General features: G+C 54.3%; 2 protein-coding genes across 2 annotated transcripts; one reads left to right on the forward strand and one right to left on the reverse strand.

The window, feature by feature from the left end:
• Positions 1 to 82: 82 nt before the first annotated feature.
• Positions 83 to 7,880, reverse strand: INTS15 (integrator complex subunit 15). Its single transcript, XM_074885609.1, has 6 exons — positions 7,565 to 7,880; positions 6,458 to 6,679; positions 5,084 to 5,249; positions 2,678 to 3,205; positions 949 to 988; positions 83 to 365 (listed from the first exon to the last, which is right to left on the reverse strand). Exons 1-6 carry the CDS (start codon positions 7,754 to 7,756, stop codon positions 158 to 160), a joined length of 1,356 nt encoding a protein of 451 aa, XP_074741710.1. The 5' UTR covers positions 7,757 to 7,880; the 3' UTR covers positions 83 to 157.
• Positions 7,881 to 10,312: 2,432 nt separating this feature from the next.
• On the forward strand, positions 10,313 to 13,560 carry LOC141950626 (deoxyribonuclease-1-like). The gene is made up of 8 exons (XM_074885734.1): positions 10,313 to 10,459; positions 11,045 to 11,133; positions 11,301 to 11,384; positions 11,526 to 11,641; positions 12,476 to 12,588; positions 12,867 to 13,024; positions 13,102 to 13,198; positions 13,465 to 13,560. The coding sequence occupies exons 1-8, from the start codon at positions 10,313 to 10,315 to the stop codon at positions 13,516 to 13,518; spliced, it is 858 nt and encodes a 285-aa protein (XP_074741835.1). The 3' UTR covers positions 13,519 to 13,560.
• The last annotated feature ends 1,401 nt before the right edge of the window (positions 13,561 to 14,961 follow it).

Below are 14,961 nucleotides of genomic sequence, written 5' to 3' on the forward strand. Positions count from 1 at the left end.
CCCTCCTGCGTCTTCGCCACTGCCGAAGGGCTGATCCCTTACGCAGGCATTGCTCAGCTTTACACCAAAGAGGAAAATGTGGTTCCCAAAACATTTGGTTTTATCTGCAAGTTCCTCAAACTAAGGGAAACTGGGTACACTCTACAGTCCTAGCATTTTAGCGAATAGGCCGGTATGGGAATGTCATTCCTGGTATAAATGTTTGTACAGGGTGAGCCGGGAGCGCTGGGTGAGCCGGGAGCGCGGGGTGCGCCGCGTGTGCGGGGTAGCCCAGAGGAGGAGTATGGATATGAGGATAAAATCCTGGTGGCAGAGCGCCGTGGGTCGGTTGCTGTACTGGACCTGAAATCACCAGCTGGAGGAGGCTGTGGAGAGAAATTCAGACAGGCGTGAGGATTATTTAGAGAAGGCTTTTGTTGCAGCTCTCCCCAGCTCACAAGGGCCTGGCTCTAAGGAACAATTCATAACCAACACACAGCACTGCTGAGAGGCAAGAGGACAGAGATTCATTTATGCTCTTTACAGCTTCTAGAAGACTCTTTTTTTAAAAAAAACTTGGTTGCTCTTTGCAAAAAGGCAAGCAGTAAAGTGCCCTTCAGCTTAGGGCCAGGTAAAACAAGCAGGGAGTTGGGGACAGGACAGCTCTGGGGCAGGTTCCATGCTGTAATTTCGCTTTCCCTTTCTGTGCCTTTGTTCTAATGCAGGCTGGGCAAGATCATCTACATGGTGGGAGTCACTGAAGTCTCCTTCAGTCAAGAGTCCAGCTTGCAAGGGAAGAGGTAGCCAGCACTGTCTATCACCTTTACCCTTGTGCTAAACTATGTGTGAATAAAGGACAACTTCTGAAGGTAAACACAAATTTTTAGAGGAGATTTTGTCTCAGCAGCCCTCAAGTGTGTGTCTTGGAATATGCATCAAAACCAACACAGCTGTAGAAAGGTCTCTTACTTGTTATGCGGTAGCCTGGAGCACACAGTTCTCAAGTCATCTGAAAGAGGACAGAAGACAACAATAAGGGTGAAGCAGAAATTAGAGCAATTTTCCTCTCCACTCTCCTTTCTAGGAAGATGAGATTACTGAAAAAACTCCAGTCATCGACAGATCCAGAATCTCATTCTCAGGCCAAAAATTTCCATAGGAGAGAAAAATATTTCTCCATCTCACTGGTTATTACCTCAGCTTTCCACACCAGACACTTTATTGTATGTTCAACATTTAATCTATGCTGCTATATGGGAAATGCAGCTTCACTTCGAGGCAAACCAAGCCTTAGTATAGAATCTGCAATACCAATATACTATCAAGAAGTAACTAAGACAGGAAATAACTAAGTAACTAGGAATAAATAACTAAGGAAGTAACTAAGGAGATACAAGGTATGACTCTGCCCACTGAATAGGGCATTCAGGTCAAAGCAAGGCAAAGCTTACCTAATACCTGTTTTGTATTGGTTTGGGATTTTTAGAACAGTGCTAGTGTTAAGAAAGGGTTGGTTTTTTGGTTTGGGTTTTTTCTGAGGTCTATCAAGTAGAAATTGCACCTTTTTTACCATCTCCTAAAGCAGAATAGCTAGAACCCAGGTATTTAACAACATAACCTGTTGCTACAGCCCCTTCAGGAATAGCTTGAGAACAAACTCCTGCCTTTATAGATAAACACACTCTCAAAACACCGAAATAACTGGTATTTCAGCAGCTGTTTATACAAAATTACCTTCCACTCCTACAGTAAGAGCAAGCACTCAGAACATAGGAAGTGAACAGTTAGGAAAAAACAGCCAAAATAAGCCATCAACTCAAAAAACTCCACTTTTCTGCCTTATTACACCCAGAGTTACTTTTTGAAAGATCAGAAAGAAAATTAAGATTTGACCAGCAGCACTGGTTCAGCCAGGGCAAAAGCCTCAGGCACCTGCTTAGGCAGAGGCTGCTCTCTGTGGCCAGGGTCTGCACTAACTGTCCCAGCTGCTGGGGAGCTTTAAACCTTTTGGTCACCTAAAAATCACCTGTTTTCAACAAAATCCATCAAGAAAACAGTATGTCTGGCTGATCCTGCACTGTGTTGAGGTACTTCCTTGTTTTTTTGTCTCTGCAGGTCTTTCGGAAAGAACTGGTTTTGGAAACAGGAAAGAGATGAAAGCCACATTAGCAGGCCCTTTACTAAGTTTAACTGAAATTGTACACACTGTAATGGAGACACTCATTCCAGGAGAGATGAGGGCCCAGAAGTTCCAGAGGAAGAGTTTTTGTTTGCTTTTCAAATTCCTTGTCTAGCACACCCATCTCATGGGTTTATCTGCTTCATGGCCTCTCCTCCAGCAGGCAAACTCAGAGAAACATAATTAAACAGTAAATAGCTACAAGCAATTTTCCCCCGTGACGGACACCCAGATGCAACCCCCTTGTGCAGACTGCAAGGTCAAAGATCAATTCTTCAGCTCTGCAAAGCAACACATCAGTCACCTGCATCAATGATCTCTCCTTTCTTATTCCCCATCCAGTTATTTTTCCTGAACTACTTCCTGCACTATCGCTTCCCAAGAGTGGCAAACTACTACTTCTGCTGTGAACACATCAATCTTTACTCTCCCCATCCCAAAACTCCTTCATACAACATCTACACACCAGAGGAAAAGAATCCCATGCCAGGGTCTCTGCCAGCCCCACTGACAACTTACCTCTAGTGCACAGGAGTGCTCCCGATGCCATGGCCACTTGCAAAGCCTGAGCCAGTCTGTCTAGAGCCAGTTCAATCTCTTTGGATGCATTGAGAGGATTGAGTTCATCAGATAGTCTGTTAATTTCCTCAACAAGTGGAACCACGTGGTCAAAGGGTACTAGCCCCAGGCGACCATAAAGGTTCTTCTCTGTTAAATGCCCCTGAAGCATCATAAGAACCTGCAGAACACTTAGATGCAGTTTTGAATACAGCTGATGGCAATCTCTGTCTTCTCCTGAAGTCGAGTCCTTGGCAATTTTGCTGGGTGGATGTCCATTTGAGAGAGAGGCTTTCTTCTTCCTTTTATAAGCCAAGGGGGCCTTCACACACCAACGGATCAGTCCAGTCAGTGGGGTGAGCTCTAAAAATCCTATTGGCAGGTTGGCTGCAATAGGAGTGTTTAGAAAGGTGATGAGGATCAAGCGGGGGTCTTCAAAGATCCAGGAAACAATCAACTCGAGCAGATCCGAAGGAGGGATGAGGTCATCTGAAGATAGAAAGTTATTGTTGGGTACGAAGAGCCTTGTACTGAAGCACAGGACAGCAGTCTTTAATTAATCTCTCACACACGCCCTTCCTGCACTGTGACAATTACAATTTCAGAACCTCCTCAACTCTGTTTTTTTCAAGACACCAAAGGTAGAGGCTCATTTGTCCCAGGGAAGACATAACCCTATTCCTGTCAACTTCACCTTCTCCACCTATTCTGAAGACACCACCAAAGGCCAACATTTATCCCCTTTCCCAGCAAAGCTGCTTTTGCCATTTTCTTCTCTCCCACCCACCATCTGCTCACTTTTTCTCCAAACTCAGTCTCCATTTATCCCTTGCCACAGGAAGTACAGTGGGTGAGGGAACAGGAAAAACTTGCTGGCACTTCTTTCTCTTCACCCCAAGCATTGAACTTATTTCCTTTAAGACTTACCTAAACAAGCACGTCTTGTGGAAAAACTTAACGCAACAACACACTCACATGATAGGTAAAGGATTATAAGATTATGCAAAGCTTCAAGTAAGAAGTGAAAGACGGTCATGAACTGTAGCTTGGCTACAGACAAGAGAAACATTGACTTCAGAGTAACGGGGCATCATCCCACCACAGGGGCAGGCTACTGGACTGAGCCGTATTGCACTGAGTACTTTCACTGTGAGTTGTCTACAGTGTTAACAAAAGGCTCAGCACAGAACTATCTAGTCAGGTGTTTTGTACCTGAAATGACTTACAGGACAGATCGTCTGGACTCCAGAATTACTAGTGTGCACTGGATACAGAATTGGTATTTTCCAGTTTTTAGGTTTTCTGAGACCTTCGAGTATCACAGATACTGCTGTTTGTGTGACTGACTCCTGTCCTCAGGACAGGGTGGAGACTGCCCAGTTACAGATCGCTCTTTGAAGAGCAAGCTTCCTTTTCTTGTGTCACCAATAACATCTCAAATAAACTAAGGAATTAAAAAAAATACTTTCTATAAATCATGTTATTTCCTTTCTGACATGTCTTTCAGTTGATCCAAGCGGTTACACAAAACAGACATAAAATATGGAGGAAGAATATGCTACGGGCTCTACCAAATACTCTTTAAAAAAAAAAAAAAGTCTCAGCCTGCAGCTCTCTCTCACTAACGCCAAGCTGCTTATCTGGAGAAGACCATGCAAAATATTTCCTTTATCAATAACAAATAGTATTTGCCTTTCTGGATTATATGTGATGTTGGTATTTAGTATATGGTTGTTCCCTAATCTACCATGATCTCTCCATCTCTCTCGCTGAGCAAAGGTAAATCAATCCTTTTTTAGACACCTACACATTTCAAGTGTCTGAACAACAACAACTGGAGACAGGTCATACCACTGGCTGGTCACACATACAGTTAAAGAGCGCACTGGAGGTACACTGTTGACTGTGTTTCTCATCACTGCTCAACTGAAATTCTGCTCCAGCTTGCAAACATTCAGAATTTGTGTTTCTCCCCTTTTTGGAGGGAATCAGACTGACAGCCAGCCTTGAATCTATCTGCTGGGTAGGTGACACACCTGCCCGACCCAGGTAGATCAGCTTTCACTCCTAGAGCTGCTCAATCAATAAGGTGCCCGTGTCCTTTGCCCTCTGTGGAGGATGTTGCCCTTTGTGTCAGGTGTTACCTGGCTCCTTCTCCAGCAAAGACTCTCAGCCACTGAGCAGTTATTTTTATGCTCACCCCAGTGACAGATGAGGCAACAGCCACACCCCTGAGCCGCTTCTGGCAGTAATTACATGGTAACAAGCATCTTTAGAAATTCAGCAGTTAATTCCCTTGCAGTAGTTAATTTGTGTTGCATTATGCTGCACCTCTTACTTCGAATGACACAGCTTGGAAACACTTACCTGAAGAGAGGTCATAGAGAGCTGTGACGGATGTAATGAACTGGCAGCAGAAGCGAGGACTGGCACTGAATATCTGCTTCAGCGTCTGGATGGACCCTGGCACCAAGTTGCAGTAGTCATCGACCAAGGCTCGGGCTAGCCTCACGCAATACACGGCAGGGGTTCGCTGCAGGGGTGTGGGACAGCACACAAGGAAAAGCAGATTAAACCCAGCCACAGAAAGTTCTACTGAGCCAGCTTTAAAGTTTGCATAGCCTAAACACCCAGCCACTTTCCTGTTTCAACATTTTTATTTCCACTTTCCCAAAACTAAAGTGTGCTTTCTCTCTCTCTGCATATCAAAGAGCCACTCAGACAGAAATAAAATTGCTATTTCACAATATTAAAATAGATGGTGATATTTCGTGTTTACAGTAACTGTAGTTTAAAATTAAAACTTTTTACATCAATATTTTGACTTAGTGGAGATTTTTTTACTACTTCAGCAACATAGTTCAACTAGTTCAGTACCAGAACAACCAGTTTGGTAACCTCTCAGTTATGCTTGACATTCTTAAAGTGGAAAAAATTCTGTACAATCCGCATGTCACTTAAGTGCTGTGATCTGCAAAAAAATACACCTCCTTCTGCTATCCAGGTTACATCCCCTCCTCCTCTACCAAGGCTCACCAGGTGGGAAAAGAGGGACCCCACAGAAACAGTACTGGTCTGCCTTCTCCCACCCTTCCCTCCCAGCACAGTCTTTCTCTCCCTTCTGTAAAGCAGGAGACTTCTGAACATTCCACAAATGCAGCAAGAACAAAGATGCACTTCCCAAGGTCTACAGTAGGGAATCTCAAAGGGAAAGAAGGAAGATATAGGAGATATTCATGGATATGAATGCCAGACATGGCTGTTTTGTGCCCGAATCTCGAGAGGTTTGCCTCTTCTGCCTTGCGCAAACTTGCACATCAGGCACAGTTTATTTCACAAACTCGAGAGTCTGCTTCTTTGGGCAACATGACCATGAACTGCCATGGTTTTGTTCCCTATGTTGGTCAAACTCTCCACTGACCCCTTTCAACATGCTGGTGTTGGCAGACAAAAGAAAAAAAAAACAAAACACCAAACCTTTCACTGACAATAAAAAAATCCCCAATTTTCTGCTGCCAGTGCAGCACATAAATGGATTGGCAAAAGCTCTCCCTTATGCTGGAGCAAAGGAACGGACATGAGCACAGACATGGGGTGAACATAGCTGCCACGGAGGAGCAGCTGACTGCCACCAGCTGTCACCGACCATTAGGTGACACTCTGCCCCAGTTCACCTGTATCCATCGTGGCACACTCCCTTGCCCCTTCCCAAACACTGCCCTGCCTGCACAGAAGCTGTACCTGCAGCCAGAAGGCAGCACACTCCAGAACAGGAACTCTGCACACAGCCACTGCCATGGAAACCAGCTTTCCTAATAAAGCCATCCTGCTGTCATCTGCTTTGTTTCCTTGAGGGCTGAAGAGAGATGAGAAGATGATCTGCCGGACTGAATCCTTGGTCTGCTCTTGGAAATAATTGCACATGATCTCAAGGAGCTGAAGTTCCTGAAGTGAATTCAATCTCTGAAAGAAAATAAAAATAAAGCTGCAAAATACACTGGGGCTTTTGAAGAACCAAGAGCCACTCTGGTGGAAAGACAATAACAGCAAAGGCTGAGAGCTTCCCTCAGGTGTTAGAAACTCAATCTTTACGCACAATGCATATATTCAAACTTCCTGAACCGCCACTGCATTTACCTAGTTACACTGAAAAGCTCTAGGTTGTCTTTGAATACCCGGATACCCAAGACTGATGCTTGCTGCACCTGCAAGTGCCCACAAACTGAGATGTGACTGACAGCAATACTGGAGTGAAAAATATTTCATCCATCTGCCAATAAGAGCAGTAAGGGTGCTGCTGGGCAGCTGGGCACCCCAACATTCACCAGCTGCTGTGGTTTCTGGTCACTGCTCTCTGAGAGGCCACCATCCCAGCTCCATCCCATGCCCAGCCATCTAAAATCCCTGGTAGGACCCAGCCACAGCACTGTGAGGCTGTGGGCAGTTCCCAGGGGTCTCAGGGCCCACAACACCTCCCCGGGGCCCTGCCTGGTCTCCCAGAGTCCTGGCCAGTCCATCAGGGTCCTGCAGCAAGCCCTCTCCCCACCAAAAAACCCCCAGCCGCCAGCACCCCAGGAACACCATCCTGTCCTCCTGGGGCCTCGGCCTCCAGCAGCAGCCACCCAGAGACCTCTACCTCTCCCTCTAAGGCCTGGGCCTCCAGCAGCAGCCTCCCCCAGGGATCCTGTCCTGAGCTCCTGGAGCCTCGGCTTCCGTAACCACTCCCTGGGGCTGCGCCCGGCCTCCCAGGGTGCTGCCTGGCCCTGCGTCGTCAGCCCCCAGGGCCTGGCCGGTCTCTCAGGGCCCCGCCGGGCCTCGCCCCCCAACCGCCCCGCGGTCGGGGCCCACCTTGGGCGGAGCGCCGCGCTCCTTGGGGACCTGGAAGAGGAACTCCTCCAGGAGCTCGGCGGGGCCCTTGTCGACGAGGGGCAGCGGGGCGTTCTGCAGCTGGCTGCTGAAGTAGATGTCGAGGTGGTACAGCACCTCCTTGGCGGCGCTCAGCGCGTCCCGCCGCAGCAGCGAGTGCCGAATGTCGCTCATGGCTCCGACCCCACCGGGAACGGACCCCCCCTTCCGCTCCTCCCGCCTCCCGCCGCCCCTCAGGCCTGGCGCGGCCCCGCTCGGCGCGGCGCGGCCTCCCACAGCGGCGGAGGCGCAGGGCGGACGGGCGCTACGGCAGCCCGCGACGGACAAAAAGGGCCACGCGCGCCCCCCGGCAGCAGCGCCCCCTGGCGGCCCCGCCCGCAAAGGCGGGGGAGGAGAGGCGCGGGGCGGGGGGCTGAGCCCTGGGGGGGGCTGAGCCCTGGGGCTGACCGGGGGGGTCTTGGCCCGGGAGGGAATTGGCCCTGAGGGGATCTTGGCCCTGGAGGGGATGGTCCTAGGTCCGAGCTGGGGGGGGTCTTGGCCTCAGGAAAGCCTGGCCCTGGGGGGGTCTTGGTCCGGGGGGGCCTGGACCTGGGGCTGACCTGGGAAGCTGCAGCCCAGCTGGGGAGGCCTTGGCTCAGCTCTGATCCCCCTGCGAGGAGCAGGGTGCAGGCCCTGGCACTGCTCTGGGGGGTGCTTGGCCCCGGGGGCGGGGGCTGGCAGGGGGCCCCCAGCCCCTAAGGAGCACCACACACTGCAGGGACCGGGCACGGCCCTCCCGGGAATCACAGCAGGTGCCTTTGGAGGCCGGGAAGTGCCGGGACATCGGCCAAGGCCACTGGGGCAGAGCTGCGGGAGCATGCTGGGGGGGGGGGATGGCCGCCACCCCCCAGCACCTCATGGGCCCCCCAGGGACAGGCCCTGCCCCGAGTGGCCTCCTGGAGAGGGTCTGGGGACAGGCACCACGGCAGGGACCCACCGTTTTTGGGACTCCTGGCTTCGCTCCGCACCCGACGGCCAGAGCTGGTGGGGCCGTACTGGGGTGCACTGGCTGCACTCAGCCCCCAGTGCCGGGTTCCCGCCGGCCCTGGCTTGCTCTTCTGAAATCAGCTTGTTGCAAATGTGGGGTGGTGAATAGGAACGGTTGATGTCGGTGAAATAAACACTTCTTAAGAGAAATTGTAGCTGGTGATGAGTGAGAGCTGCCCACATCCCGTACTGGGGAGCTGCCATTCCCCATGAGTGGTCTCCGGGATTAGTTTACACCTCACAGATCTGTCAGCATTTTCATCAGTTCTGGCATGTTCTCAGCCTTACCTGTGGTGGAAGGTATTGGCACTGGTTGAAAGGGTTGTTTTTGTCACTGAGCAGACCTTTATTTCCGCGAAAAATGCCATATGGAGCCTGCGGCTTCGCACGCTCCTTGACTGGGCAACCACTTGGCAAGGTGAGCGTGTCCCTCCCCATAAATGCAGGTGCAGCTCCTTCCCCTTCCAGAGACCTTGGACGACACAGAAGGTACGTCCCGATCCCTTCTCCTCCTGTGCCCCAGGAGCTCCCCTCTCTAATGTTGCCTTCTCCGGCTCGGCTTAATTTTTCCAAGATGCTCTGCCGGGGCTGAGCCTGGGCACAGCTCACAAACATCACCCGGGATGGATACGATCCTCTATAGGTGCCTCTGCCTGGGAGGCTGAGGAGGCTGCTGCCCCTTCTGGAGCAGGGAGGGTTTGTGGGGCTTCGGGCAATTTTTGGCATGACCAAATCGTAGCTTTACTAAATCGTGGCGTTACCAAATTGCCTTGTTACCAGCTGGAGGGACTGCAGCCATAGTGAGGATGCAAGTGGGGAAAGGTGGGGATTTAACTAGAGCAGCTACCACAGAAGAAAAAACAGTGCTAGGGGCAGCAAGCCCTTCCTTGGGTCAGGCTTCGGGTGTGCTGAAAGCTGGAGTATTTGTTGGTGTTCTCAGCACATCTTATCAGGGCTCCCAGTGCGGCCAGGCACTCGGGGCGCCTGGGCTTGGGCAGGGCTCAGATCCCATCCGCTGGTGAAATATTACCCCAGGGAGCTGAGCGCCATGGGAAATAGTTCCCAAACGCCTTTCTCCGTGGGTGGGAGCTGCCGCGCTGCCTCATCAGGGGCTCCCTGGGGGACTCCAGCCTGGCTGAGGATGGGGCAGGGGCAGTGCTGGGGGGCAGGATGCCTCAGATGAGGATGCTCCAGGCAGGGAAGGAGATGGGGAGGGATGTTGGGGGGGATCCATGCCTTGCTCTGTTGCAGCACAGCTGCTGTAGGGTCTTTTGGGTGTCTGGTGCAGACCCAGGGATGGGTGGGAGAGGCACAAGCCAAGCGACCTTGGTGTCCCCGGCCGCTGCCACCTGTCCTGGGCCTGGAGAGGTGTCTGGGCTGAGCACAGTGAATGAGGAAGCGACTGCTCTGCGTCACCATGAAATGGCATTTGCTCCTTTGCCAGCGAATTATCCGCTCTGGCCTCGTGAGCGGTCTGGCCTCCCTCCAGGAGGGACGGATAGGATGAGGTCCTGCATGAGGCAGGAGCTAGATGGCTGGATGGGAATGCACCATCCCTGGGTCCTGGTGGTTCACTGCAAAACGGACACCTTCCAGTGAAACCAGTATGGCCAGTGGGAATACCCTGGTCACCCTTGTTGTCTGTGCCAAATTCCCCTCCCAGCCAGGGGGGGCTGAGCCCATCCCTGCCCCTCTGCATGCAGGATGGTGGCCTCGAAGCTGGTGCTGTCGCTGCTCATTGCAGCTCTCCTGCTGCATGTGGCCACCACGCTGAAGATCAGCGCCTTCAACATCAAGGCGTTTGGGGATAGCAAGATGTCCAACCACACTATTGCGGACATCATCGTCTCTGTGAGTGCTGGGGAAGAGGAGCAGTCCTGGCCGCTCTCTGGGCTTTGGGATGCAGCAAGCTTGGGGCAGTGGGACACGAGCTTTCTGCAGGCATACGTCCATCCATGTGTCCCTCCGTGCATCCACCTATCCATCAGTCTATGCATCCATCTATGACTCCATTCATACATGCCTCCATCCATGCATCCATTTATCCACCTGTGACTCCATCCATCCACACCTCCATCCGTCTGTCCATGCCTCCACTCACCCACCCCCATCACCATCTCCAGCCTTGGGCCATGTCCACTCTTGCCGGTGCCCAGCCAAGGATGGGTGATGCTCAGTGCTGCCCAGGTTCCTCACTCTGAGCAGCCTGTGAGTGGGGAGCTGCTGGGGTGGTGGGTGGCAGACAGATGGGTGTTAGGGTCAACCCTGTCACACCAGGGTCCTTTCAAGACAGAGGACACTTTCCCTGGGCTCTCGGTCCCCTGCTGCACCCCCCTTGCCAGCCTAGGAGCCTTCACAGCCCAACCCAGGCACCCATGGGTGCCTCCACAAGCAGCTGCTGGCCAGGGGCAAGCAGCTCTGAGCCTGTCCCCCCAGATCCTGTCGGGGTACGACATCACCTTGGTGCAGGAGGTCCGGGATGCTGACCTGAGTGCCGTGAAGAAGCTTGTGGACCAGCTCAACAGGTGACCCCAGTGGTGCAGGGCAGGGGGTGCCGGCAAATGGGGTGCCGGGACAGATCTCGACTGGCATCTCACTGTGTCGGGGCACCTCTGTCTTAGCCAGAGAGAGCCTGATGGGTGCTGAGGTGCACCAGGAGCCTCCTCTCACCCTCTCCACATCTCGCTTCCAGAGTGTCCACACACCCATACAGCTTTTTGGACAGCATCCCCCTGGGTCGGACCAGCTACAAGGAGCAGTACCTCTTCATCTACAGGTAAGGGATGCTGCCAGGGCCCAGCATTCCCCCTGCCACCCGCTGTCCCCCCTCAGCAGTCCACAGAGGGTGGTGGGTACCTTTGGGGGCCCTGGCTGTGGTGGGAGCAGTGCTGGGGGCTGCCCTGCTCTCCTCCCTCAGGTCGGACATGGTCTCCGTGCTGGGAAGCTACTACTACGACGACGGCTGTGAGTCTTGTGGGACTGACACCTTCAGCAGGGAGCCCTTCATTGTGAAGTTCTCCTCGCCCACCACACGTGAGCAGAGCCAGCGTTGGGGGCTGCCCAGACCTGGCATGGGGTCCGCTCCGCGCAGGGCTGAACCTGGAGCTGTGCCTGCCAGGGGTTGCACCCTGGAGCCCAGGTCAGGGGCTCCACCAGGGTGCTTCACTGCTGTGGGGCCTTCTCCCACCCATGGGTGCCCAGGAGTTCTGGGTACCTGCTCAGCATGGCCAGCACTGCCTGCTATTTCCCACCGTGTGCCATCTCCTACCACCTGCCATCACGTCCCATCACCGGTCATCTCCCACCATGAGTTCTCTCCAGTTGCATGCCATCTCATGTCTCCAGCTGTTTCCCATCATGTCCCACACCCCATCACCTGCTACCTCTCATCTTGTGCCATACCCCACCATCTGCTTCCTCCAGTTGGGTGCCGTCTCCCATCATGTATTATCTCCCCTCATGTACCATCTCCCATCATGTGCCACCTCCCATCACATGCCACCTCCCATCATGTCCCATTTCCCACCTTGTGCCATCTCCTACTCTGTGCCATCATCTCCAACTCCCAAGAACCTCCCCAAGGCACACACACTCTCCCATCCCCATCTCCTTCCCAAAACCACGGTGGCTTGGAAAACTGATGGGAAACAAGCAGCAAACCCCAAGCCACATGCAGAGGGCTGCAGCTCCCCACTGGAAATTCCGGCCTGGAGGACAGGCAGACCACAAAAAGCCAATGCACCCTTTCCCTTCAGCAGCTTTTCCCAACCAGTAGGTGGGGCTTGACTCAGGGTGGTCCCCTGGGGTTCCCGCTCCCTTCTCGGGTGCTGCACCCGAGCCAGGGGCTGATGGTCACCTGTCCAGCAGAGGTGGAGGAGTTCGTGATGGTGCCCCTGCATGCTGAGCCCAGCAGTGCGGCGCAGGAGATCGATGCACTCTACGACGTCTACACCGACGTCGTCAACAAGTGGGCGACTAACGTAAGCAGCAGTGGGGAGCTCAGCTCCTCCCTGGGGCAGCCGAGGAGCTGGGGTATGGCCACCACACATCCTGGTGGCTGTCCTGGGATGGATGTGTCCCCGGGAGACCTCTTATACCCATCAGAACAGGTGCTACCCTGGCAATGTCTGGGCAGGGAGGTGCTGGGTGGCTCCACTGCCATTACTGGAGGCTTGTTCCCCTGTGTTGGGGGACTCCAGAGGGGTTTCTTGCTGCCCCATAAGGTCTGTGGGCAGGGACACAGTGCACTGCCCCACAGAACATCCTCCTCCTGGGCGACTTCAATGCCGACTGCTCCTATGTGACCAGCGCCCAGTGGCCATCCATCCGCCTGCGCTCCCTCAACGCCTGCGAGTGGCTCATCCCCGACAGCGCCGATACCACTGTTGCCGACACCACCGATTGTGCCTACGACCGGTGGGTGCCGCAGCGGGGGAGTGGGGCTGGCACGGTGGGGACTGGCAGGCACTAACACCCCCATGATGCCCCGGCAGCATTGTTGCCTGCGGCACCGCGCTGCGCCGAGATATCGAGCCTGGCTCCGCCATGGTCAACAACTTCCAGAAGACCTTCCACCTCCAGAGCAAGGATGTGAGTGAGGGGCCAGGGCACATGAGCCCGCCAGCACTGGGATCCAACCCACCATGCCTCCTGGGAGTGCGCTGGGCTCCCTGTTCCCCAGGGTGCACCCAAGGGTGGTCTGACCCCAACCCCTGCACTGATGCAACCCCCTGAGCGTTTTGGGGTACGCTCTAAATTTTGGGGTTGGAGTGGAACATTGGGGTCCCAGCTGGCCATGACAGCAATGGTGGGTTCAGACAAGCTCAGCCACCTCTCTGCTTTCCCACCACACCTAGGCTTTGGCCGTCAGCGACCATTTCCCGGTGGAGGTGACCCTGAAAGCCCGCTGAACCTGTCCCCACGCCGACAGCTACCAGGACACCCCGGCATGCACCTGCATCCCTCATGGAAGCCCACGCACCATCAGTGCCAGCCACGCTGCCCACCGTCTCTGCAAGGAGCCACTCTTCAGGGTCTTGTGGGAGTGGGATTCTCTGTGCTTCTATTAAAAAATGAGCTTCTTCCAGCCCTTGCAGCTCTGGAGGGAGGGTCCTTTCAGCCCCCTCCAGCAACCCCCTGTGCCCGAGTCCCCCGCCCCCTGCCAGGGGCAGCCCACTGGGGCTGGAGTCAGGGAGGTCCCTGGGGCAGGGGGTCCCCTCCCACCATTGAGAGACCCGGACCCACAGGGCAGCAAATGCTGCTCCCCTCTGAGCTGCCAGTGGCAAAATCAGGGACACCAGGAAGGGCCTGGGATGCTTTGGGCAGGATTTAACCCCGCTGCCAGGTCACAGGATGCTCTTCTGCTGGCTTGGGGGCTGCATCCTGCTGGAGCCTCTCTGGCTGCGGGGCAGCTGACAAGGTGCTGATGGTGAGGGTGGGGGGAGGCGGAGGCCATGAGTCAGTTCCCAGGGGATTTGGTGCCTCCCGGGAAGGTTTCGGTGGCGGCACAGCACCGAGGGACACTAGACTCATCCCATGACTGGGTATGAGGATGCAAAACTCGGCAGTGCACGCGAGAGCCCGGCAAGCCCCGGCATGAGCAGCCGTCGCCTTCCCGCCCGCCCCGCTGCTGGCACCCCAGCAGAGCCACCCGCTCCCTCCGCCGGGAGGATTCCATGTGCTGGGGTGACGCCACAGGCCAGCATGGGGGATGCCGGCTCCACTGGAGCTGCTTTGGGTCACCAGTGGGACTGCTTTAGGTGACAACTGGGGCTGCTTAGGGTCACCAGTGGGGCTGTTCTGGGTGACTGTCAGGGCTGCTGCAGGGGTTTGCAGCTGCCCCCTCTTGCTGAAGCTGGCAGTGCTCAGCCTGCCTGACCCAGACACCCCGCCATTTCCTTCTCTCCCCTCTAATTACACCGTCTGAATCACTCACATTAAAGCCATCGCCCTTCACCACCCGCCTGGCTGCCGTGCCCCACACTGCGACCCAGGGGGCCACCCCGGCTGCTGCACCCCAAGTCCCGTGCGCCCACCCAGCCCTCCTGGGATGCCCCAGCACTGCCGTGCCTCCCCGGCCACCCTTTGCCGCATCAGCACAGGGGCAGCTATGCTGGCCCCACCCTGTCGCCCTGTGGGTTTTCGGTTTCCCAATGTAGGAAGGAGCCCAAAGCCGCGCCAAAAACCCCACGGGGGTGTCCGACTCATCCTGCTTTGCCGGCACCTCCACCGAGAATAAAGCTGCCCATCCTGCTGCTGGGAGGGCAGAGGTGCTGCGCACTCACCAAGGTAAGGACAGATCTGGGCTCAGCACCTTCAGCTGTGAACTGGGAGGGTCTGGGATGAGCTGGGAT

Source organism: Strix uralensis, chromosome 16, assembly GCF_047716275.1.
Source record: "Strix uralensis isolate ZFMK-TIS-50842 chromosome 16, bStrUra1, whole genome shotgun sequence".
Taxonomy (NCBI): Eukaryota; Metazoa; Chordata; class Aves; order Strigiformes; family Strigidae; genus Strix; species Strix uralensis.